Source organism: Hypomesus nipponensis, chromosome 26 (assembly GCF_054491055.1).
Source record: "Hypomesus nipponensis isolate SF chromosome 26, ASM5449105v1, whole genome shotgun sequence".
NCBI classification, from domain to species: Eukaryota; Metazoa; Chordata; class Actinopteri; order Osmeriformes; family Osmeridae; genus Hypomesus; species Hypomesus nipponensis.
In genome coordinates, this window is record NC_140386.1 from 1,889,695 (window position 1) to 1,917,020 (window position 27,326).

A 27,326-nucleotide genomic window follows, 5' to 3' on the forward strand; every position below is an offset into this window, starting at 1 on the left:
GAAACAAAGTATTTGTTTACCTCATTCCCTTTCGTGTGACTAGGTTTAGTAAGATGTGAATGATACTCGTTCACAACTAATAATTACAGGTTTTGATATTTGAACTTTTTTGTACTTTACTTACAGTTCAGTGCAGTGTGATTGTTTGCTGTGATAATTAAATGTAGTGTGATAATAAATGACCATTTCAAATCATACAAACTGTCATGATGCATTATAATTTTTTTAACATATACATGAGAATATGATAATGTTTGCAGTGGACGTATTAAGGCCAGGGAATTGGCTATAAAATGTTGAGCACCCCCCCACCCGTTCAAAATGAACAAATGACTCAAAAAATAAATGATAGTCAGTAAAATGATCCGAACTTCCCATCACTACCTAGTACATGCGCTAGTGAAGTATGCAAGCTGAACATCTTCTGAAAAAGATCTGTTGCAAATTTGCTGAGTGTCACGGTGAGGGGAAAAGAATGACCAGAGGACTAATCAGAGTGAAGGGGCTGGGATGTGTTCCCATGATGCCTGTGGACACACGTGAATTGCGTAAAAAATTTCAAAATGCAGATCCGAACGCACTCCATTGGATTATAAAAAGGACACCTGTGACATTTCACAGTGCCCGGTTCTTGAGATAACCATTGGAAACTACGATACACAGACAGACAGATGCACACATAGAGGTTCCTGGAATTAATAGAGAGGTAGTGGCGGCCTACCCCAGTTTCGTAATTAAAGGTCCCATGACATGTTCACTTTAGGAGGTTATTTAACAATAATATTTCCAGTTCCCCTAGCCTGCCTTTCGTCCCCCAGTGACTAGAAATTTCAATAGGTGTCAACCAATCCCTGGGTATTCTTCTCCACTTTTGAGAAAATGAAAGCTGAAACGCTCGGTTTTGAAAATGCTGGTTTTATGACGTCATAAAACTGAAGGTTACCTCCCTTTCTCAGCTTTCCCTGCACAGAGAATTTGGCCCACCAATGAGAAAATGAGCTATGACCATGCAAGTGCGATATTTGTTTTCCTCGAGACATCATGGCTTGCAAACAACCGAAGCATGGCAGTTAGCCCCGCCTCTTTCTTTCTCATAGCATTCAAAGCTACAGACACAGAAACTGAGGAAAGCTCATTATTGTGGGATTGCTCGTAGTGGCTGTAATTCTGCACCAAGGCTGAATTTCGGGAAAGAGTCTTCAGATATAGTATTAGGGGACCACTAGGGTCTATATAAAAGCATCCATAAACAGCATGTCATGGGACCTTTAAGCGAAAATGTAAACACTTCAAAGATCTCTGTTGGGTTTTGCACCCTTGCCAAGCATATCTCACTCCCACATTGACTCGTTAGCTAAAGACATCTCTGTAGCTGTTAGTCCTCGCCAAAATTGACTGACATTCAAGTGCTTGTTGTGAAAACAATGTATAACATGAAATCTAGCTAGCTAAAGTTATCCCTAGTGCTAATTATGTAAGCTAGGTTGGCTTGCTAGACTAACCTTGTAGCTACTGTAACGTTATTACAGTACCAGGGACTCTTGACAACGTAGAGCTAATTGTTTTCAGCATTTGATGAGCAAAGTGGCTCATCATGAAACGTTAACTTGTTGAGGCAAAAATGGTGCACTGTCAGAATTATTTCTGACAGCAACATTACTGTAAAAACACTAAGCTAGAATAGATAATAGATTGGATAAGTGTCAACCCCCTAAATTATTATTTCATAAATGCACATTTGACAGTCTAGTGGTCTTTATCAATTTAAAACACTTAAAATTAGCAGTGCCCTTCCTTCCATGAAACTGTCAACAACAGTGGCTTGAGCCACACATTAAGTGACCTGCCAGTCTAATCAGAGCCTCAACTTAAATCTGTTGTATGACTTAAATCATACTGTACGTGCATATAATTCATACCTCCAGGCACTGCAACATGGCAAATTGTGGAGGCAAGCTGATCAGCTGATTGGAGGACAGGTTGATATGAGTAACCAACAGCAGCTGGTCCAGGTGACACAAAGTAGTCAGATTCTGTCAAGGTGATAAAAAGAGTATGACATTTAAATCAGATGTTTCAAAAAGGTGGAGAATACTGAAAGCTGACACAAATATACTTAGGTGAACTGACCTTGTCAGAGATACTGAAGACACGGACTTCTGCATACTCCATCTTAAGAATTGTGTTTTCAATCATAAACTTGCTGCACAGGTCACTGTAGTATGCAGAGCGCATGGAGTCCACTACCTATGTGAGACCGACAGAACATACAATGTATAAAACATTGGGAGCCCCTGGTTTTTCCATAAAATAAACGGACAAGGAGAATCTATTTAACCTGTTAAAATCCACTTTAATCAGTGTGCATTAAGGAAATGCATAGGTTAAAGTAAGCCTTAATACATTTAATAACACATGGATTCTGTATGCATGCCATTCAGAACGTAAATGGGCATGACAAAAGATTGATATGCCTTTGAATAATTTATGGTAAAGGATTTCAGGAATTACCATGTCAAGAACCTCAACACTGATGGATTGTTTTTGTTTTTTAAAACATTCAATAGTTTCCAATGAGCAGGGCTCGACAATAAGGCTTGTCTGATTGTCTGGGACAAGTGGATTTTTTCGTTGGGCCAGTGGAAGAGAAATGTACTTGCCCCACTGGACAAGTTAAAACACAAACAAAATAAAATGCCATGTTACTTCACGTTATGTGCCACTCATTATTTTACAGATTTTATAGTTCTGAATTCTGCATTAGCAAATTACAAGATCTCTCTGTCCCAAGATCTCTACAGACCGTGCTGCCAAAAAAAAAGCTCAACACTGGAACGGGGCTATTACTTGAAAGAGGAATTATTTACTGTGTTGTCTCAGTTACACTATCAGGGCTTGGAAATACTGTGACTTGCTAAAGTAGGCAAATGGCTAGTAGAACATAACATTTCATAATAATTTCAGTAAATCAAGCAGCGCTGCAAGACCCAGTGAAATGTTATATCAAACCAACATTAGCAAGCATCGCTAACGACATTGGCTAACTCAACTTCGGTAGGCTTTCCTCAGTATTTGCCAGCTTGCTGAACTTCTAAAATATATTTTTAGACATAACAATGGATTTTGCCACTAAATCTTGGTGTTAACTTTTAATTTTTTCTACAAATTCCCTTTCTACTCAGCAGAGGCTGATTTACCAAGGGATCCTTTAAAAGGTGTGTACCGTATTTCTTCGAATGAACAACACAGTGTTTATTAAATTACGTTCATTTTTGGTACAGCATTTATTTGAGGGCGGCGTTTATTCGAAGAAATATGGTACTTTACAGTTGAATATTAGCTGATATTTAACTACGTAAGTGTTCAACAATGTGTAGAAATCTGAAGCAGCATGCTGAAACGTTCATGCACGTTAGCTTTCAAACTGAAAGCCGTGCAGAAAGTTGTGTACGTGTGTAATAAATACTGGGGTTGAATTTAACCAATTAAATAACCGTTTTCAGATTTTTTTGGGGTGCGGCTTTTATTACACAAAGTTCATTTTTGGTGCAGCATTTATTCGAGGGCGGCGTTTATTCGAAGAAATACGGTACTTTACAGTTGAATATTAGCTGATATTTAACTACGTACATTTAACCGATACAAATTCTGCCAGCAGGCTGAAACTTCTAAGACAGCATCTATGCCTTGGTGGGACCTGTCCATGGTGCTGGAGGCTGTGTGTAAGCCTTCGTTCAAATCAATCAACAGCATACCCTTGAACTTCTCTCAAGATGAGCTTACTCCTTGCGTTGACTACGGCTAAGCGAGTGACTGACATCTGCACCTTGTCCCCACACGTGGACTGCCAGATAAGCATTTGTGCCACAAGTCATCATTTGTTTGTTCAGGGCACAGAGTTGCAAGCTGAAAGTGTTCGTTTCCCCTCCGCATAGTGGAGGAGAGCAAGATTGGTTGCATAGGTTATGTCCAGTACGCAATCTTTCGTGATAAATTGAAATTGTTTGTGCGCATTTTCAATGTGCAGGCAGTTGACGTCAGTGAACACATGAATTTCCAACCATCCATCGTCAACTGCTTATCCGGAGTTGGGTTGAGGGGGGAACAGCTCCAGCAGGGGGCCCCAAACTTTCCTATCCCGAGCCAAATTAACCAGCTCCGACTGGGGGACCCCGAGGTGTTCCCAGATCAGTGTGGAGATATATAATCTCCACTTAGTCCTGGGTCTTCCCCAAGGCCTCCTCTCAGCTGGACGTGCCTGGACACCTCCCTAGGGAGGCGCTGAAGGTCACGGGCCGATGATGACAGGAAGACCACATCATCTGCAAAAAGCAGCAATGAAATCCCCAGCCCACCGAACCGCAACCCTTCCCCACCCAGTTGACGCCTCGATAGCCTGACCATGAATATCACAAACAAGATTGGTGACAAAGCGCAGCCCAACACAAAATTCAATGATCTATTACTGAAAGTATCCATATCCATTTATATTGTCGTTATGTTAGCTAGCCATCATTTTATCCATAAAAAAACGTTGAAAGCAGCTGATTCAATGTTATGCCAGCAGTCAGCACCGCTAACTCGAACATAACGGTTGTAAAAGCGAATTTGTCCCGATCCTTTTCACCAAGTTTCGTGTCTCCCAATGGAGCACTCTAGTGCCACCAAAGGGTCAAAGTTGGAGATGCCGATGTTTCCGCTATGTTGACTTGATGTTGACTAAATTTCTGCCGCCACGGTATCAGAAATAGGGCTTTACAAAATGTTAGGCCGTCTATCAGCCGTGATTGTTAGAGTGCATGTTGGAGAATAGCACGGACACGAGCTTCACTGCACAGATGAGATTGCGTGTGTGCGTCCTTGAGAACTGTATGCCGTATAACTTATGTTGTCAGTTCAATTAAGCCTGTTATTGTATTAGTCTATAGTTCTTGCAAATTTCAATTAACTAAGTCAACTGGAGATTTTCGTTGTTTGTATTCTTCCCCTGCTAGTGAAATTGCCCGTCTGTTGATTCGATAGCGGTTGCTGCTTTTGCTCACATTTGTATTTTAGGTGCATTATTAAGCTGAAGTAGTTTTAATTAATAAATAGTGGGTATATTGTTATTATTTTCTACAGAATGCTTAGCCTATAATGATCAAATGAAGCAGACGGTGTACATGCTTCCGAGTGGCCTACCTTAATCGATAGACTAGGCCACTGACCATTCCCAATAAGTTGTTACATCAATTATTAATTGGCAGCATTTATGCCGTTTAGAATATACTTTATGAGTGTAAGGTGTGTTTAAGGAGGCTAACTATTTCTTAAGGGGCAATAGGACGAAAATATGTGCAATATTACATTAGCTATTAGACATTAGCAGAGATTAAGATCAGACCAAGCTTCACAAAAGTTATCACATCGATGTGATTTTCTAACTAATTGTCCGGTAAAGCCAATCAAAATCTGCAGCAGAGCCGCCAAACAGGAAGTTGCAGCGTATCCCAACAACTCTGAGAAATCAACATCAAACTTGGTACGTCAACTCTGAACCCTTTTCTGAGGACGTCCAAAATTTTTTGCTGTCATGTGACCACTGGAATGTGCTTGTCTTAAGTGTTTCATTCTGTTGATATCGTGGGAAATCCCAAGTCGGACACATGTTAAAGTGTGATACTAGTCAAATTGAATATATACACAGCATATATATATATATACAGTATTTTATTGAAAGGTGTAAAAACGTTTCACAGGCCACACATGTTTCCCAAAATTGGCAGATGAACTTCTGACTGTGCCTAACGAAATGTATTAATAAACATAGTTTCGATTTTTTAAACCATCTGCCCGTTAGAAAAATTCAAAATCAGCCAGTTAGCTGTCAAACAGCATGTTGGGTTGTATCTCAGAAAATATTTGATGCATTCACACCAAGCTTGGCATATCGACTCAGAACCCTGTTTTGATGATGTCTGAAATGTGTTGTAATTTGACCTGCTTGTCCCCCACATTGTAGCCTGGTCCTAACCAGACCCTCGTACATTTCATTTGTACAAAGTGTCTGGTCCCGCTCCATTGACAAGCGTTGACTTCCTTGAAGACGGGTCCTCTGTTGAAGTTTAAAACTATTGGATCCGCCCAGAGCCACTCTGATTTGCCATAACCAATATCAAGCGTTCGCCTTAGCCAACTCCTTCACCACTACTGTAACGGAGCTAGCTGCCGTAGCTGGAAAATCAAAATTTCCTCAAACCCTGTGGGGAGGAGGGCCACAACATTATGGCCACCAACAAAACTCAGCAAGGAATGTTCTTGCTCCGGCTTTAACCTATGGATATTCGGCAGCGTTGCCACAACCGCAGAATAGTTTCGCTTGCATCTTTCTCCGCCGCCATTACTAAACTACTCAAACTAGTGCACAACATTAACGTCATCGTTCTCTGCCACTCCCTCTGTTCGCTGTTTGGACCTACAAAAAATGTGTTTCTGGAATTTGACTTCAGAGCTTAACTCCCAGACCTACTACAGAAGCAAAATCCAAATTGAGCGGAAATACGTAGGAGGGCAGAGCCAGGCTACCCTCATTGCAGCTTGCTGCTATATTTTAGTATGTTTTCAAAGTACACAAATATCTCACAATATACCCAGAAATTGTACCCTCTCTAGTTCCAATATGAAAGGGCATTAGAACTGTTCTTCCCAGAACAGAAAAGCCCAGAAAAATCAAATGTCAGAACGCAGAAGGGTGCATAGTTTACCATTAGATGTTTTTTAGTTATACTGTAAGTACATATATGTAGGGCTGCAACAACAAATCAATTAAAATCGATTATTAAAAGCGCTGGTATCAAATGTCATTGTAGATTCGTTGTGTTGCGCAACTATTACGCCACTCAATAAGTCGCAGAGATGTTTGAATATATATTTTTTAAATTTAGTTGAGCACGGAGCAGAGCAGAGGTAGAGGAAAGACCATCGGAGAGATGTTGTTGAGTAACGTTGTTCTTAAACACATGGGGGAGGCAGAGAAATCAGTACAACCTAAGTCATCCAAGGTGTGGGAGCATTTCACGCTAAATACATCGAGTGCGTTAATTGACCAAGGTTAAGTCAGTTTCATATTCGACATTTGTCTCACATTCGGAAGACGCTACTTTGCAGCGTTGCGTTAGGGACCGGGTGAAAACGACCCATACAATTTCGAAAAATTTAGACTTATAATATTTTTATGAATATAAAACCTCAAACAGACACCTGAGTATCTTAACAATGTCTGGTATACTTCCACAGCTTTACATTTTTCAATTAAGTTTCAAATAAATTGATAGAAAATCACTTATCTTTGAAAATAGCTTCATCCTCGCAAATCTTAACTTTGGTCAAAATTGTGTCAAAAAATCTCAAATATACACCAGATTATTCTAATGAAGTCTGGCCTACTTCCACAATCTTTCAATTTTCAATAAAGCTTTAAATAAAACTCAAATAAATTGCTAATCTCTGAAAATAACATTAAATATATGCTAATATTAATAACTTTTAATTAATTACTATTATTATTAACTATTAATAAGATTTTTTGCACTGTGAATTTGCACTGTCAGTTCTGTTTTTGAATAAAGGGTTGGAAATTAACGCTTTTGTTTTTTTATCCAATTCATCGAAAAAATTATCGTCAGATTAATCAATTAAAATAATCGTTAGTTGCAGCCCTACATACATGCTCTCATCAATTTTGTATTTCCACCATGTGTGAACTGCGATAAACTGTTGTCTTTACCAAGTTTGTAGGTATGATGTTCATTTCATCACCATATGACCAATGTGTTTGCTAAAAATGTTTACACAAGCACAAAGTGCTTCATAGTTGGCCTCAATTTGGCTCTCAAAGTGCACCACATTTTCATTTACTTTATAAGCAGAAGGAACAGTTCCAACGATGTAATACTCAGAATTACAAATGACTAGTGCATGCCCTGTAGCTACATTTATGGAGCTAACCCTTTAACATTTATCAAGCATTGACTAAAGCCTTGCCATTACTAATGTTTAGGGATGGGTATTGAGAAACGGTTCTTGTTTAGAACCAGTTCCCAGTGAACTGATTTCTCAGAATCGTCAGCCAAATTCTTTAACGATTCTGCTGTTTAACGGTTCTCTGTGCCGCTGCGCTGGGCAAATTTTTATAGTTTATTCAGACTGCAGCAAACATGGCAACTGGGCAGAAGCGTTCTAAGGTTTGTATTTCACACGACAAAATGACAACACCACTTGTAACACGTGTAAAAAGTCTATTTCGTCGAAGGGAGGAAATACAACAAATATGAAGAAGAATTTGAACACACAGCATGGAATGAAGTTACTTGAATGTCATGTGTTCGATGCATGCAGCAGCACAGCTAACATTCGCGCTTCATCTCTAACTATCCAAGGTAGAGCTAAACTCCTCAAAAGTGATCACAACCACTTGTCACTGTGTGAAGGAATTTGCCATTATTGTGTATAGTCGATCAAGTTATCTTCTGTCCCGTCGTTTGAAGCATACATTTTAGCTCCGGCATTTGTCTCCCATTATTGATAACTTCACGTTAATTATCGAAGGGCGCGTGTTATTAGCAAAAGTTTGCGTTGTTGTGTTAACCCATTATTAAACAGAGCATATCGATTTTTAATGCAGCATTATAGAACATTATATAAAAGAAAATTAATGTAAATAAACCCGTTTGGGCTCTTTTCCCCCACCTTGCCCAATAAGAATCGATAAGGAATCAAATCAATGAGCAGGAATTGATAAATAATCGGAATTGTTAAAATCTTATCAATACTCATCCCTACTAATGTTATAACTTTTAGTAGTAATAACTCATCTGCAACCATTAGTAATTTGTTTGTAATCTAGGTGTTTTAAATTTAATTTGTTTTAAATGTATACTGTTGTTAAACCTTACATGACACATATAAAACATTGAAATGCGCTAAAATGACTTTGAAAAGTTACTGGTTTGACTGCAAAATAAATAGTGACCTGTAACACAGTGTTAATATGCCAATGATCTGCTACAATAACTAATTCTCTGTGATGAAAATGCAGAAGGCAGTATTCTCAAAATTACTTAATCAAGAAATTCATCTTTGAAAGAGAACTCACTTTAAGTGTCTGGAAGTGAGCAAGGGTCTCTTGCTCATATCCCAGTGGGTCTAATGCTCTCATTAGAAGGATAATGGTCAGCAAACACCCTGCAAAGGAGAGATGGAGAGATTGATCATTTGTATCAATGCATATACAGTCTAAACAACAGGATTCCTGACTAACTACAAGAGATAAACCCAAACTAAATCCTTGGACATTCAGACGGTTCCTGGAACAAATAGGAAAGTATTTACGTATAGCCCAATTCCAAAAAGTTGGGACATTGTGTGAAATAAAAATACAATCATTTGCAATCTCATTAACCCATGTTATTCACAATAAAACATATCAAATGTTTAAACTGATGAAATGTACAATTTTAAGAAAAAAAAATAGTAATTTTGAATTTGCAAAACCTTCCCTGAAAAAGACCTTGTCTGGATGGAAGCAAATGTTGCTCTAAAACCTGTATATATCTTTCCAGATGTTCAAGCTTCCCATTCGATAGGCACTAATGCACCCTCATGCCATCTGAAATACAGGGTTCTGAACTGAGCGCTGATAACAAGGCAGTTGGTCCCTCTCCTTTTTAGTACGGAAGACGCAGCATCCATGATTTCCCAAAATAATTTATATTTGTCTAACCACTGAACAGTTTTCCCACATTGCCTCAGTCCATTTTAAATTAGCTTTAGCCCAGAGAAGATGGCAGTGTTTCTGATCATGTTCACATGTTCTTATTTGCATGATACAGCTCTAACCTGAGCTCATCTGATATTCTGTCTATAATGAGGTGACCAGAAGGTCACTCTCCACCCTATTGAGCTGTTGTTGGAGCAGCTTGACCATACAGTATGGTACGTCAGTAATGCCCATCATGGAAATACAACTTGTGAGAGGTTCTTCAGGAAAAATCAGGGATTGGATAAAATCTCTTTGTTTCTCTTTGATTACTTCAACAAATGACAACTAGAGTACCAAAGCAGTGGCGATTTCTTTAAGACTGCAAGGGAAACTCAGCTTCCCCATAAATGTCAAAAAATGAATGGTCAAATATTTACTATTGTGTTAACATTTTAAATGTGTTAGAACACATTCATCTCAAAGACGAGTTTGTTCAGATACGTAGGTCGTAGGTCGACTGACTCAATTTCCTTCTTATACATTCCCGTAGCGTCACAGTACATTTCCCTGTTGAAGCCCAGTGTCCATGGACTTAAATGGGGCAGCTTCGTGCTTCGAAACTATACGGTCATTGGATAAATGCTGCGATTATGTCCCACCCACGGACGCTCAGCGTCTCTGGGGGTGAATGGAGGAGTGGGCTGGCCTAGACGCGTCATCGCGTGATGATTGAAGGGCCTGTCGAAAGACTGCATCTCCTTTTGATTGACAGCGATTTTGTACTATTAAAAAGTCACGAAGCTATTCAAGCTCAGTCCCATTGCGGATTTTGCAACCTATTTCTTGATATTTGCTTGGCGAAATTGCAAGCCAATTTTCATCATACATTTCATAACTATAAACCACATTCCTTGTTTCAGTTTTACCGAATTCCCACATTTCCTCGAGTTTAATATTGTTTAGTTATATCGTTCATTCATTCATACAGTAGGCTAGTGTCGTAGGGGTGAACTAGCCCGTGAAGTAGCAAAATAAATGGAAAATGTATATGATGTACGCTGAAAATGAGCTTCCCCTATTTGAAAGACCAGTATCCGCCACTGTACCAAAGGTCTGCTGTATTTTCTGCAATGGAGAATTGAAGTAGGCAATGTTATTGAAAAGCACTTTGTCATATTTGTTTAAATAAACTTAACATCCTGATTGCCACCACTAAATCTAAAGGTTTGACAGTGAAATGTAACAAATATGATATCTGTGGGGATCGCAGGACTGTAATAAACATAACCAAATAATGAAGGTTGGACCGGCACTAATGATTGGACGACATTCGGATGAAATGCAATGATTGGACAGGCTACTTGTCTGTGTCTGTCTACCTTCCGGCAGTACTCAAGCAGCACATTAAGGTGTTTTGGAGGAGTGGATTTTAAGGGAGGGGGTGGAATAGTTTGGTTTGAATCCTTCAAACTAAAGCTAAAATTGCATTAGAAAAACTTGCCTATTCTGCCTTTAAACTAATTTAATATAACCTAACCCATGGAAAACAAGGTCATTTCTAAGTGATCCCAAACTTCAGAATAGTTGCGTGTTTTGTAATTTCCTTTTGGACACTTGGACATATACTTAGTACTGTAAGTATATGTCCAAGTGTCCAAAAGTTCCACTTGCCATGTTTTGCAGAACAGAATGAAAGGACATTTAGTGAAACTGCAAATTAAAAAAAACCAAATACTTCAAAAGAACCAAAAAAAAAAAAAAAAAAAAGTGTATTACTTTATTTGAAAAGGGTATCAAAAACAATGTTAAAGAATATAGCTGTAAGCAGCGCTGCGGGTTCCTCCGCAAAATGGCAAAATATTATAAACATGTACACTGTGTAGAAGATCGAGAGTTGGACAACAAGGGAGCAAAACTACATGTTTGGCCAACAACAGGCTGAATGGGGATTTGAACTCATGAGCGTAAGGTTACAAGTCAGTCTCCCTATCCTCTCTGCTACACACCAACTGATGAGATTGTATGAATATAAAGGGCAGAGTATTAGCTTTGGGACAAAGGTTAAGAAACAGTTGACATTTCAAGGTGAAATTGCATGAAATTGTGCATGGTATTTCAGAATGATGTCATCCTGTTTAACTAAACAGATAATCAAAATGATGACAGGCCAAAAGATAATGGCTGAATCCAAACCTACTACCTTATACTTTACAGGTCACCATCCCAGCCCATTGAGCTACTCTCAGTGTTGGATAGTGTCATGTTCATTAACTGTATTAAAAAGTAAGCTGTTTCTCCTGTGGTAAGCACTGTTAGATTCAGCCAAAGTTAAAACTGCTTGTACATTTCCTATGAAAATGGGACAACGGGATGACTGGGTTGTTGCTGTAAAGAATAACTTACTTATAGTTTTTAAAAAAAAGTTGTTTGGAGTGCCATAACTTGTCATGGAAGTGAATTTCAAATCATGCCAAGCATCAGTGGGGATGTGTCCTGGCTTAGGTTACTGAAATGAATTTGTGAAACAGACAGGGGATCCACCTGAACAATCAATTTACTTCATTAGAGATAACCATTAGTGTTATCTCTACCATGCGTAGACTACAAGTAGCTAGCTACACAAAGTTCAATAACTGGATAATAAAAAAAGCTGTTTCTCACATGGCGAGCATTGTCAGATTTGGTCCAAGTTCAAACAGCTGTAATTCAGTCATATTTTGACATATCAAGGTGAAACTTTGCATGGTACTTCAGAGGCATGTCACCTTAAAGACTATTATGTTTGAACCATCCTTAAAAAATACTAGTGCTGTCAGTTTAACGCGTTATTAACGGCGTTAACGCAAACCCAAATTAACGGCGTCAATTATTTTATCGCGCGATTAACGCTCTTTTTGGCCTAGCAAACTTTGTAGTTTTTTTCACATGCTGTTGCAACATACCGACGTTAGAAAAACTACAACACCACACCGGATCTAGCTAGACCGGAAACAAAACAACAGGCACGCCATACACTCGTTTGGCTTGCGAGCTGGCTAAAGAGTAGTAGCAGAGCCCGTTTACGGATATTAGACATTCTCTGGTAGTAGGCTAACGTTACGTTTTGAGTGGATGACGAGCGCGAGATGCCGAAATGGATGCCAATAAGATTCTGAATGGAAAGTTTGCTTTTAAAAAGTTGCCAAATGGTTCTATTGACAAGACCAGTAATCTGTGTGTTTTGTCGTTGTAAACTGAGCTATCATCGCAGCACGTCCAGTCTGAAATACCACTTGATGGCCAAGCACACAGCTGATGCGAATTCTCTGCCCCCTCGTCAAAGCCAGGCGATTGCAATGTTGTTTTCAATAAAAAAAATATTTGCACAAAGCAATCCGAACCACTTTTCTATGTTGATAAGAGCATTAAAATTTGAAAAAAGATTGGGACAAAAAGAAATCAGGGACATTTAGAATAGATAAAAATGTGCGATTAATTGTGATTAATCGCGAGTTAACTATGACATTAATGCGATTAATCGCGATTAAATATTTTAATCGTTTGACAGCACTAAAAAAGACATTTGATTTAGTTACACAAACATATTGAGGCAATGTGGACATTTACATAAATACACCCCTTTCAGCCATTTTGTACTTGATTCAATTGCCTTAAGTAACATTTTTAAATACGTCAATGATACATATCTGTACAAAATCAAATTCAAGTCAATTAGACCTTTGGTTCAAGAGAAGAGGAATTTTGAATGTTTTCCAAAATTATCACTGTACAGGAAAATCTATCATGAAGGACCTTATGGGTCCTTGAGGCCTTTTTGTTCCCCATGAAAAATGAGGCATGCACACCAAGTTTCAGAAGAATTGGAGCAAAAGGGTGGAAATGCCATCACTCAAATGTGACTTTTGGGCGTGGCCTGTAGCGCCCCCTATGGTCCGATGTGGCCCATATTTGGTGTGGGGGTACCCACTTGGATGTCCTATTATTGGATTGTCTTATTGGATTGTCCTACCGGAGGAACCCTAATAATAATAAAACTAATGAAAACAATAGGTTTCCCTAATAACTAACATATGTGTTTCAACATTTATGTCAGTGTTTAATTGTCTTTCACGTCACATTCATAATTGGTGATATTCTGTTGGCTGGCCAATTTGGCTTTAACTTAGAGTTGAAACTCCACATATGAATTATGTGCTCAAAGTTGTGTTTACATTAGAACCGAGAGGGGTAATTTTCCGAAGACACGTTCATTTTAAGACAGTCCCTTTGCTCCGTGCAACAAGTGCCATCTATCGATCTTTACATGTCAGTAACAACATCCCTGTCTGTAGACTCATGGGTCGTTTCGAGGATGCGCTTCAAAAATGGCTCAGCATAAAAATGTTAATGTATTTGGCAATTTACTGTAAAGAACTGGTAGTCGGACTGAAAAGGGGGAAAATCTTTCAAAACGTTAAACAAACAGCCCTATCATTGTTTTGTGGTGCTTCAATTTTAGATAAAGTGGACTACAGTCAGTAGAGCCTACCACGCAGTCCCTCGTGCAGCACTGGGCCACTCTGACCATACCATGGTCCATCTGATTCCTGCATACAGGCAGAAATTAAAGCTCTGTAAACCTGTTGTGAGGACATCAAAACAGTGGACCAGCGAGGCAATGGAGGATCCCCCCACTCCACCAACGACTGCCGCCTGGCCAACGACCTGAACAAGTTCTACTGCAGATTTGAAAGGCAATTGGACAGTCCTGAACTACCCCTTCCCATCCATGAGGCCTCCCCCCTCCTCCCCTCTACAGTGACGACTCTCTCCATTCAGGAGGGTGAAGTTAACAGACTTTTCAAGAGGCAGAACCCCCGCAAAGCAGCTGGGCCGGACTCTGTCTCTCCTGCCACCCTCAAGCACTGCACTGACCAGCTGTCTCCTGTGTTTACAAACATCTTTAACACCTCCCTGGAGACATGCCATGTGCCAGCCTGTCTCAAGTCGTCCACCATCATCCCTGTGCCCAAAAAGCCAAGGCCAACAGGACTTAATGACTACAGACCCGTCGCCCAGACCTCTGTGGTAATGAAGTCTTTTGAGCGCCTTGTGCTGGCACACCTCAAATCCATCACAGACCCCTTCCTGGACCCACTGCAGTTTGCCTACAGAGCCAACAGGTCGGTGGATGATGCCGTTAAAATGGCCCTCCACTTTTTCCTCCAGCATCTGGACTCCCCAGCATCCTACGCCAGGATCCTGTTTGTGGACTTCAGCTCTGCCTTCAACACCATCATCCCCGCCCTGCTTCAGGACAAGCTCTCCAAGCTGAACGTGCCCGACTCCACCTGCAAATGGATCACAGACTTCCTGTCTGACAGGAAGCAGTGGGTTAAGCTGGGAACACAAGTCTCTGACTCCCGGTCCATCAGCACCGGATCTCCTCAGGGCTTCGTCCTTTCTCCTCTGCTTTTCTCCCTGTACACCAACAGCTGCACCTCGAGTCATCCGTCTGTCAAACTCTTGAAGTTTGCGGACGACACCACCCTCATTGGGCTCAACTCTAACGGGGACGAGTCTGACTACAGGTGGGAAGCTGACAACCTGGTGACCTGGTGTAGCCAGAACAACTTAGAGCTCAATGCTCTTAAGACAGTGGAGATGGTTGTGGACTTCAGGAAGAACACAGCCCCACTCACCCCCATCACCCTGAGTGATTCCCCAGTCAGCACTGTGGAGTCCTTCCGCTTCCTGGGCACCATCCTCTCCCAGGACCTCAAGTGGGAACTGAACATCAGCTCCCTCACCAAAAAAGCACAACAGAGGATGTACTTCCCACAGCAGCTGAAGAAATTCAACCTGCCAAAGACGATGATGGTGCACTTCTACACAGTCATCATCCTCACTTCTTCTATCACCATCTGGTACGCTGCTGCCACTGCCAAGGACAAGAGCAGACTGCAGCGTATCATCCGCACTGCTGAGAAGGTGATTGGCTGCAATCTGATAGTCCTTGGGGACTTCAACATCCACCTCCAGAGAACGCAGGCTGTCGAATTCTTGTCCCTCCTGACCTCATTTGACTTGACGCTGCTGAGCACACCGGCGACCCATAAGGCAGGCAAACAGCTAGACCTCATCCTGACACGTAACTGTATCACTGAATTAACCTCTGTAACCCCACTGCACATTTCTGATCACTTCTTTATCAAATTCTCTGTCTTTCTCCCTCCAACCCTTCCTACCTCCCCTCCCAACTTTCCGGCGCAACCTCCGCTCCCTATCCCCCTCCCATTTCTCCTCTGTTGTAACATCCTCCCTCCCTCCCATTGACGAGTTCTCGTCCCACCCCACTAACACTGCCATCGACACCCTGTTAACCACGTTAACTGCATCACTCTCTCTGTCCCATGTCAACCAGGCCTGCACGATCTTCTCTCTCCTGTCCGTGGCTTACGTATGTTATTCGTGAAGAGCGGTCCACCCTTCGAGCAGCTGAGAGGAGATGGCACAAGTCCAAAGACGGTCTGGACCTTGATAAGTATCACTCCCTCCTTAAATCCTTCTCTTCTCACATTACTGGTGCTAAAACCCTCTACTTTCTTAACAAAATTAACTCTGCTTCAAACCCCCACAAACTTTTCTCTACCTTCTCCACCCTTCTTAACCCACCTCCCCCCCCCCCTCCACCCTGACAGCAGACGACTTCTCCTCCTTCTTTGAGGAAAAAGTCTACGACATTAGCAGTCGGTTCCCTAAACCCACCTTTCCTACCCCCTCACCTTTCATGACTTACCCAACTAAATGTCTAAACTCTTTCTCTCCCCTGTCTCGAGTCAGAGCTCTCTGACCTCATTCTCTCTCATCACCCCACCTCCTACCCCCTTCATCCTGTCCCCTCCCCTCTCTTTCAAACCATCTCCCCCTCTATCATAACTTTTCTGCTCCATGTCCTAAACTCCTCTCTTACCTCTGGAACCTTCCCCTCTGCCTTCAAACAGGCCAGAGTTACCCCTCTACTCAAAAAACCCTCCCTTAACCCTGCTGTCCTCCAGAACTACAGACCGGTATCACTGCTACCCTTATTTTCTAAAACAATTGAACGTGCTGTATCTAACCAACTGTCTAACTTTCTCTCTCAGAACAACCTGCTTGACCCCAACCAATCGGGCTTCAAGACCGGCCACTCCACAGAGACTGCCCTCCTTTCAGTCACCACTGCCCTCCAGTCTGCCAGAGCGGCTTCGAGGTCATCCGTCATCATTCTGCTGGACCTTTCTGCAGCGTTTGACACGGTTAACCACCAGATCCTGCTTTACAGACTTGCTGAGATGGGCATCACTGGCACTGCACTCCAGTGGATCTCATCCTACCTCTCGGGAAGATCCTACCAGGTCTCCTGGGGAGGCAAACTGTCAGACCCTCACCAGCTCTCCACCAGTGTCCCACAGGGCTCCGTCCTTGGACCCCTCCTCTTCTCTCTGTACACCACCTCACTTGGACCAATCATCACCTCCCATGGCTTCTCCTACCACTGCTACGCCAACGACACCCAGCTGTACCTGTTGTTCCCCCCGACCGATTCGGGGATCTCAGCTAGGATTGAAGCCAGCCTCGCAGACATCTGGATGACCGAGCACCACCTCCAGCTGAACCTCGCCAAAACAGAACTCTTCATCATCCCGGCTAAACCCTCCATCTCCCATGATCTGTCAATCACCCTGGGATCTGCGACGGTGACCCCCTTATCCTCTGCCAGGAACCTTGGGGTTACCATGGATGACGAGCTCTACAACATCCGGAAGATCAGGAGATACCTGTCTGAGCACTCCACCCAGCTGCTAGTCCAAGCACTGGTCCTCTCCAAGTTGGACTACTGCAACTCGCTGCTCGCTGGTCTCCCAGCATGTGCAACCCGCCCTCTTCAGAGGATTCAGAACGCAGCGGCCCGCCTGGTCTATAATCTACCCAGACGCTCCCATGTTACCCAGCTCCTCATCTCCCTCCACTAGCTACCCATCAACGCCCGTATCAGATTCAAGACCCTGGTACTGACCTTCCGAGCAGTGAACGGGACTGCACCCGTCTATATCAAGTCTCTCCTGCAACCTTACACCCCCAGCCGTCACCAACGGTCTTCTTCAGACAACCGCCTGGTGGTCCCACCGCTCAAGACTGCCCGGTCCCAACACAAGCTCTTCTCCTGCCTGGCCCCCCCAATGGTGGAACCAGCTCCCCACCTCCATCAGGGACACTGACTGTCTCCCCACCTTCAAGAAAAGGCTGAAGACGCACTTGTTCCGGGAGTACAACGGCACTTAAGAATGCTTGGCTGGACTTGTTAGTTAGTTTCCTCCAGGATCACAATGACTCTTATTGAGTGATTCGTTGCTCTTTTAGGTTAGATATAACGAAGCTAAGTCTTGTACTCGCTGTGAAATATTTTACTGTTGATTGTTCTTCTACAGGTACAGTCCTGCACGTTTGTGGTTCATGTTGTTTTAATTTGTAACTTATGGGTCTTCCCTTTTGGCACTTGTTTAGCTTTTTCACAATGTATGCTTCATGTTTTGGCTACTTGCAATGTTTGGGACTATCTCGTTGTTATGATCAGTGACCTATGCTCTTTTGTAAAGCTCTCTCTTGGAAGTCGCTTTGGATAAAAGCGTCTGCTAAATGAATAAATGTAAATGTAATCTGCCTTTCCTCGAGGATCTGCACACCTCGAGGTCCCTGAGGCGAGCGAGGAAGATTGTGGCCGACTCCTCCCACCCTGGACACTCCCCTCCGGCAGAAGGCTGAGGTCCATCAAGACCAAAACCTCTCGCCACAAAACAGTTTCTTCCCATCCGCTGTTGGCCACTTTAATAAGGCCAAGGACTCACACTGACTTTAAATCACAAGCTGCACAATGACACCCTGTACATTGCAATTTGCACTATTGTATCGTTCTCTTACATTATCTGTTTTTTTAGGTTTTTTAAATTATGGCTACTTATATTTTATTTTGTATTCCCCTTAGTATTAGCTAGACCCCCCTTAGTATTAGCTAGACTTTGCTCCTTTTGTATAGTTAGTCCACATATTTAAGTTTCAATATTCCTATATGTTTAATGTATGCACCTCCCTGCCAAAGTAAATTCCTTGTTTGTGCAAACATTCATGGCAAATAAAATCCCTTCTGATTCTGATGATTTCTTGTTGTTCAGAATTAAATGTTACTGTACCCTTTCGCTCTAAACTATAGTGTGTGGAAGTGCCAGCACCAAAACAAAAGATTCCTGGGGTCTGTCCACCTTTTAAAAGAGACTCAATTACTTTGATCTAAATGTTATGTTAGTTACTGCTCCAGATAATTGGACTATATCTTTATTAATCTGTTTATATGCTAATACTGTTCATGTAATGATAGTGTATGTTTATGACAATTGGAAAGTGGAAGAGTTTTGCATATTTCTCTGTCTGGTGATTTAGACCAATAGATCTCCTGGCCATGCAGTATAAAAGGGGTGCATTTAATTAGTTTGATGTTAGTTCATGGAGATCTGTATATTATCTGTCTGTGTTACCGGCAAATTTAACCAAGTTAAAGAATGCCATACTGGGGCAATTCATGCTTGGACTCAACTTCAGTTGCTAAGTAGGCTCTCCTGCCAAAGTAAATTCTGTGTCTGTGCAAACTTTCAATGGCAAATAAACATCAATTCAATAAATCAGCCAGCCGAGTTCGACATTAATGTGACATGTATGGACAAAATTAAAGCTTGAAACAATATTCATTGAGATGTTATAAATAATCTGTAACATGTTTCATGGATGCCTATGTATGCCCTTTTCAAGTCAAGAGCTACCAAAACATTGGCAAACAATGCTACCACTTACATTTATTCTGAGGCTCCAATTCCTGCAGTTGATTGCAGGACTGCAGCTCAGACTGCAATACAGATGTCTTCTCTACTGACAGCTCACTTCTACTGAGAGAAAAAAACTGTTTATTTTCAGGACATAAACAGACTTCATACCATACTTATTGAGAACACTGTGCTCCTGGGAACAGTCAAGGCCTTGTTAATCATTGCCCTCCCCCTCACATATACAGTATGTAACATTACGCTGTGGCGCCCACGTGCGAGCACTCACAATGTGACACTACTCCTTAGAGGGTTTAGAGAGTTCCTTGGAATTCATGACTTGGGAATTGTCCTGACATGCAGTAGTAATTGTCGGACATTATATACATATATATACACAGGTGTGTTGCTTCATAAACCATGTCCAATCAATTCAATTTGGAGGTCGACTACAAACAAGTTTTAGACCCATCAAGTATAAACAAAGCAAACAGGATACTTCCGACCACCAAGAGTCTGAATACTTATGTACGAGATTCAAGTTTTGGATTTTTCATTAACTCTCAAAAATGTACAAAAACATGTTTTCAAGTGAAATTATTTTTTTTATCCATTTACAGGTAAATCTACAACACAATCAAATTTACTAAAAGTGCTTTACGTTTTCTGAAGCCACTGTGAAAATTGTTTTAAGTATATGCATGCACACGCGCACACACGCAATACATATACTGTATATGCACAATCAACACACCTGAAAAGCTCCTGGTCAGTTGCAGAATCTCTACACCAACTCTCAGATCGACCTACAAAACAAATTGCACTGTCTCAATTGGGTACAGAAAGGGTTGTCTGCAACGCTAAAGTGTAACTCAGGGCAAGCAGGGATACATTCTCAATTCGAGAGACAACATAGAGTCAACTCTGGAATTATTTACACCCCTGGTAAAGATGAGCAAAAATGGTTATGAAAATATCACCTTTTGGACATATAGCTTGATCTCACTGGGGGGGAAAATCCAATCTTTAACTGAAATTTGTGACATGCTCTGGTGAAAAGGGCCAATTGTCGGCAATCATACATTCATACATTGAAATCTGAAAATAGTTGAAGATACGCGTATTTGAATGTTGATAAACCTGGAAAGCTCTAGCCCAGATATTCAGCTTCAAATATTTTTTATCTTTTCACACATTAAGAGTGAAGAGGTGTGATTGTTTTGTGTTAATCATTAGAAGCTTCGAGTACCGGTTATTTCACCATAGTGAAGAAAAGAAAACAGTATTCACACTCCAGGATCCTGCTAACCCTAACCTAGATATGTGTTTTAACATCCAGTATTTTTGTACTGACTACATTGCACTGTACCTGGCCCGATTATGGTTCATGTTACGTGTTAAACTGTTTTATTATTATTATGTATTTAGATACATTGTTCTTGTCACCATATTGGTACAATAATAGTCCTGGACTTACTGACTTCCATTAAACAGGTTAAGTAACAAAATTGAAACAATATTTATTAATTCAAGACAAACAAGTCCATCCCATTGGACTGAGGAACCAGTTTATTTATAAAAAAGGTATCGTGTTTTTGTATTTACTAATCTATTGTTGAATATAGAACTTTATATCTTTGTTAAAAATAAAATATATAAGGTGTCCCATTCCCCTGAGTCTTTCACGGGCAGAATGATAGTTCCTGTAGTCCAGGCCTGGACTGGTAATCTGGCATACCGGGCAAATTCCCTGTGGGCCAACGCACTTGGGGCCGATATTGATTTATATTGAATATAAATCTTTATATATTTTTTTTTTATATACACTTAAAATTGGCCAACGACCGTCCCATAAAGCAGGGACAATGGCCCATTGCTTAATTTTACATACTGACACTGGGCTGGCCCAATCAAATCTCTTAACAGGCTCCACCACTCCGTCCGACCGATTGTGGTGGGCCGGTCTGAGCAAAAATGCCAGGGCCATTTTTTTTGTCCCAGTCCAGCCCTGCTGTAGTTTGTTACAGTACGTAACTAAGTAATTTGTAGGAAATACGGTCATTTTTAATGCTGGCTCTCAGACAACATGGAACAAGTGCTAAATCTTCAGATAAATGTCAGCTCACAGGACAACAATTGTGAGCAGCAACTGCGGGAAATGTTAAACAAAGGTCACAAAAAACAAGAACGTAAGAAAATGAAGCAAAGATCACCTGTATACAGAGCACAATCTCTGTGTATGTGTTTTTCAGTCCAATGCACAGTCAGATTATGTTCATTACTAATGTCCCTGATAGTCCCTGGAGGAAGCATGCAGATCTGATTGTGGGTGAAGGTTCAGAACAAAAACAACAGAAAGACTCTGCTTTAAGCGCTGTGACTATATATTTACACACAAGACAGATTCAGACTGCATCAATATATTAAAGTCTGTCTCACCATGTCTCTCAAAATTGTTTCCTATCTTAATACAGCAGAGATTGTTTAGGTAAGATGTGCACAACATTTTCACAAATTCTAGAAGGCCAACATTACAGTGATCAACGGCATGGAAACAGATAGTGGTTTAGATTTGTCTCTAAGGGAAAGGATACCCAGACGGGGCTGTGCTTGAAGCGAGGGTGGACGCTTGTCCAGTCCACCTGATGGGGCTGACCATCCAACACCAGTATTAGACCTACAGACAGGGCCTGAGAGGGCAGAGAGGGATAGATAGATAGAGTACTTTATTCATGGAGAGCATGGGCACAGCAAACACACAGAAGATGTTGTAGTGTCTACTACTACTAATAATAGGAACTACTCACATTAACTGGTCTGGAGAAAGCCACAACCACCCGCTCATCCTCACGACTGACAAATATACAACTTATCATGTCTTCACGTTCCGCTGAGAAGGAAACATTGTTAAAACTCACCTACCATGAATTGACAATGGATCAATGAAATACAACAAAATACTGTTTCAGTATAGATGGATAGAGATACACAGACCTCTGCCGAGCAGCCACCGGTAGTAGAACCAGGCACTCTGGTCGTTTGGGTCAGTAAAGAAGGCATTCTGAACAAGCTCATATTCTGAAAAACATTGTGATTCATATCTATGAAAATAATTGGGTACTTAAGCAGAAAAATAGAATCCTGTTTCATAAAAAGATTATATTTTAAGCCAGAGCAGATTTACAGCTATTGGATTACATTGATATAACTATCTATAGAACAGAGCAGTCAACAAAAATGCATTGATTCTAGAACAGTGGTTCTTAACCCTGTCTTCAGGGAACCCCTGTCCTGCATGTTTTAGATGTTTCCCTGCTCCAGCACACCTGATTAAAATAAATGGGTCGTTATCTAGCTCTGGTAACGAGCATGCATTTAAATCAGGTGTGTTGGAGCCAAGAAACATCTAAAACATGCAAGACAAGGGTTCCCTGAGGGCAGGGTTAAGAACCACTGTTCTAGAGGGTCATGCAGTGGCCTGCTCAACAGAGTTCAACAGAGGATGCTGAGAGCAACAACAGAGGATGCTGAGCATAACACAGAATGCAACAGAGGATGCTGAGAGCAACACAGACCCCTTGCTGTACTACCCCTCTCTAGCTGGATAGCTTCTCTTCAGCCCTGACCCCAGGACAGCTTCATCCAGCCAGGGTTTTTCCTGCATAGAGAATTTTGGCACGCGCCAAAGCCGTTTTCCCGAGTCCCAAAGACAAATTCCGAGCGATGATGACAAAAAAAAAAAAAAACACATGCAATGCATGTCAGCGAATATGTTGTCAATAGTATGTTTCAAGTAGGCTACAGCCGAACCCTCGTTCTGTTTTGATCAATAATAATCAAGTTGAAAAGCGTGTCTTCTCTGTCTGATCAATAGCAACTGTGAGGTGCGCGAATAGACAGAGTGGCCACTAAACTATCGTTCCGCTGCGGGGCCAGCCAGACGTGCACGCATACACCTGTACAAATGCAAATGACATTTCCACTCAAAATGCTGACAAAAGTTACATTTACGATTTCCAACACAGCCTCCATTGGTATTCTTAACCTGGAATGATATTATATAGTGCAGTGTTTCCTCTATGGCTACATTTCTGCCGCCAAGGTATCAGAAATCAGGCTGTACAAAATGTTAGGCCGTCTATCAGCAGTGATTGTTAGACTGCATGTCGGAGAATTGCACGGACACGCACTTCACACCGCAGTTGAGAGTGCGTGTGTGTGTCCTTGAGAACTGTAAGTTGTATAACTTATGTTGTCAGATCATTTAAGCCTGTTATTGTATTAGTCTAATAATTCTAATAATTAGTTCTTGCAAATTTAAATCAAGTTAACTGGTGATTTTCGTTGTTTGTATTCTTCCCCTGCTAGCTAAATTGCACATGACTGTTGATTCGATAGCGATTGCTGCCCTTGCTCAGGTTTCTATTTTAGGTGAATTATTATGCTGAAGAAGTTTTAATTAATACAAATGGGTTTGGTAATGGGTTTATTGTTATTATTTGCTACAGAATGCTTAGACTATCAAGATCAAATGAAGCAGGCAGTGTACATGCTTCAGAGTGGCCTACCTTAATCGATAGGCTAGGCTACTGACCATTTACATTTATTCATTTAGCAGACGCTTTTATCCAAAGCGACTTCCAAGAGAGAGCTTTACAAAATGTATAGGTCACTGATAATAACAACAAGATAGCCCCAAAGCATTGCGGGTAGCCAAGACAAGAAGCTCACATTGTGAACAACCTAAAAATAAGTGCCAAAGGGAAGAACCATAAGAGCATGTAGTTAAGCAAGTTACAATTTAAACAACATGAATCTCTAAGTGCAAGTGTACCTGTAGAAAAAGCAGCAGCAGTAAAAATAAAAATAAGATTAACTTAAGTAGAATATTTTGCAGCAAATACAACAGTTTAAATCAGTTGCCACTAACCTACAAGAGCAACAAGTCTCTAAGCAAGAGTCATTGTGATCCTGGAGGAAACTAGCAATGGGTTCTGCAAACGATTCCTAAGTACCGTTGTACTCCTGGAACAAGTGCGTCTTGAGCCTTCTCTTGAAGGTGGAGAGACAGTCTGTGTCTCTGATGGAGGTGGGGAGTTGATTCAACCACTGGGGGGCCAGGCAGGAGAAGAGCTTGGGACCGGGCGGTCTTGAGCGGTGGGACCACCAAGCGGTTGTCTGAAGAAGACCGTAGGTGGTGGGTAGGGGTGTAAGGTTGCAGGAGAGACTTGATGTAGTCGGGTGCAGTCCCGTTCACTGCTCGGAAGGTCAGTACCAGGGTTTTGAATCTGATGCGGGCCGTTATGGGTAGCCAGTGGAGGGAGATGAGGAGCGGAGTAACGTGGGAGCGTCTGGGTAGGTTGTAAACCAGGCGTCCCGCTGCGTTCTGAATCCTCTGAAGAGGGCGGGTTGCGCATGCTGGGAGACTGGCGAGCAGCAAGTTGCAGTAGTCCAACTTGGAGAGGACAAGTGCTTGGACAAGCAGCTGGGTGGAGTGCTCAAACAGGTATCTCCTGATCTTCCGGATGTTGTAGAGGGTGAATCTACACAACCGGGAGACTGCAGCAATGTGGGCTGTGAGGGAGAGCTTGTCATCCATGGTAACCCCAAGATTCCTGGCAGAGGAATCCCTGAGTGATTGAGAGATCGTGGGAGATGGAGGGTTTGGCCGGGATGATGAGAAGTTCTGTTTTGGCGAGGTTCAGCTGGAGGTGGTGCTCGGTCATCCAGGCGGAGATATCTGCGAGGCAGTCCTCAATCCTGGCTGAGATCCCTGGATCGGTCGGGGGGAACGACAGGTACAACTGCGTAACAACAAGTTGTTACGTCAATTATTAATTGGCAACATTTATGCCATTTAGATAATACTATTGAGTGCAAGGTGTCTTTAAGTAGCATAACTATTGCTTTAGGGGAAATAGGACAAAAATATGTGCAATATTACATTAGTTATTAGACTATTACATTAAAGGGGTGATTCACACTGTTCCTTAAGGTCTCCGAATAGGGTATGTGGCATTGGTTGGGCTGAAAATGGCCCGGGTGCTATTCTATGCCTCCTTATCGATCGTCTGAAATTTTCCCGGGAAAAAAACACAAGCTTTTCTCTTTTCATGGTATGCTCATTAATATTTAGATTACCTGCGTGCTGATTGGTTGGTTTCAAGGAGTGAAGCTGCGGAGCAAAAACGCAACAAGGCCAACAGCACTCACCGAAACACCGAAGTTGGAGACTTGAAATAAAAACGTGCAGATAAATCTATTGTGTCTACACAACACTGTTTTCAACAGATTGACAAGATATCACTTGACGTTAGCCATTTCCACTTCTGTTCAGAATCAGAATCAGAAGGGATTTTATTCGCCATGAGTGTTTGCACAAACAAGGATTTTACTTTGGCAGGGAGGTGCATACATTAAACATATAGGAATATTGAAACTTAAATATGTGGACTAACTATACAAAAGGAGCAAAGTCTAGCTAATACTAAGGGGGGTCTGGCTAATACTAAAGGGAATAAAAAATAAAATATAAGAAGCCATAATTTACAATTTAACCTAAAAATACAGATAGTGCAAACGATACAATAGTGCAAATTGCAATGTGCAGGGTGTAATTTTGCAGAACGTGATTTAAAGTCAGTGTGAGTCCTTGGCCTTGTGACCAACAGCGGATGGGAAGAAACTATTCTTGTGGCGTGAGATTTTGGTCTTGATCGACCGCAGCCTTCTGCCAGAGGAGAGTAGCTGGAACAGGGAGTGTCCAGGGTGGGAGGGGTCGGCCACAATCTTCCTCGCTCGCCTCAGGGACCTCGAGGTGTGCAGATCCTTGAGGGAAGACAGATTGCAGCCAATCACCTTCTCAGCAGTGCGGATGATACGCTGCAGTCTGTTCTTATCTTTGGCAGTGGCAGCAGCGTACCAGATGGTGATAGAAGAAGTGAGGATGGACTCAATGATGGCTGTGAAGAAATGCACCATCATTGTATTTGGCAGGTTGAATTTCTTCAGCCGCTGTAGGAAGTACATCCTCTGTTGTGCTTTTTTGGTGAGGGAGCTGATGTTCAGTTCCCACTTGAGGTCCTGGGAGAGGATGGTGCCCAGGAAGCGGAAGGACTCCACAGTGCTGACTGGGGAATCACTCAGGGTGATGGGGGTGAGTGGGGCTGTGTTCTTCCTGAAGTCCACAACCATCTCCACTGTCTTAAGAGCATTGAGCTCCCAAGTTGTTCTGGCTGCACCATGTCACCAGGTTGTCAGCTTCCCACCTGTAGTCAGACTTGTCCCCGTCAGAGATGAGCCCAATGAGGGTGGTGTCGTCCACAAACTTCAAGAGTTTGACAGACGGATGAGTCGAGGTGCAGCTGTTGGTGTACAGGGAGAAGAGCAGAGGAGAAAGGACGCAGCCCTGAGGACATCCGGTGCTGATGGACCGGGAGTCAGAGACTTGTGTTTCCAGCTTAACGCACTGCTTCCTGTCAGACAGGAAGTCTGTGATCCATTTGCAGGTGGAGTTGGGCACGTTCAGCTGGGAGAGCTTGTCCTGGAGCAGGGCGGGGATGATGGTGTTGAAGGCAGAGCTGAAGTCCACAAACAGGATCCTGGCATAGGATGCTGGGGAGTCCAGATGCTGTAGGGTGAAGTGGAGGGCCATGTTAACAGCATCATCCACTGACCTGTTGGCTATGTAGGCAAACTGCAGTGGGTCCAGTAGAGGGTCTGTGATGGATTTGAGGTCAAATCAAATCACATGT

General features: G+C 42.0%; 1 protein-coding gene and 1 pseudogene across 7 annotated transcripts in view; one reads left to right on the forward strand and one right to left on the reverse strand.

Annotated features, from left to right (window-relative positions):
* Nucleotides 1-27,326, reverse strand: part of rabggta (Rab geranylgeranyltransferase subunit alpha) — a 62,978-nt gene that overhangs the window by 1,216 nt on the left and 34,436 nt on the right. For 5 of the 7 annotated variants that reach the window (XM_084692328.1, XM_084692331.1, XM_084692333.1 and 2 more), the window contains 9 exons: nt 22,567-22,650; nt 22,380-22,462; nt 22,167-22,262; nt 21,786-21,891; nt 20,327-20,378; nt 19,604-19,695; nt 9,134-9,222; nt 2,131-2,247; nt 1,920-2,033 (listed from right to left, as the gene is read on the reverse strand). In XM_084692328.1, the coding sequence (XP_084548454.1) occupies nt 1,920-2,033; nt 2,131-2,247; nt 9,134-9,222; nt 19,604-19,695; nt 20,327-20,378; nt 21,786-21,891; nt 22,167-22,262; nt 22,380-22,462; nt 22,567-22,650 (833 nt within the window). The remainder of the gene's footprint in view (nt 1-1,919; nt 2,034-2,130; nt 2,248-9,133; nt 9,223-19,603; nt 19,696-20,326; nt 20,379-21,785; nt 21,892-22,166; nt 22,263-22,379; nt 22,463-22,566; nt 22,651-27,326) is intronic. The other 2 variants (XM_084692329.1, XM_084692334.1) reach the window with 1 other exon arrangement.
* On the forward strand, nt 11,034-15,288 carry LOC146220982 (uncharacterized; annotated as a pseudogene).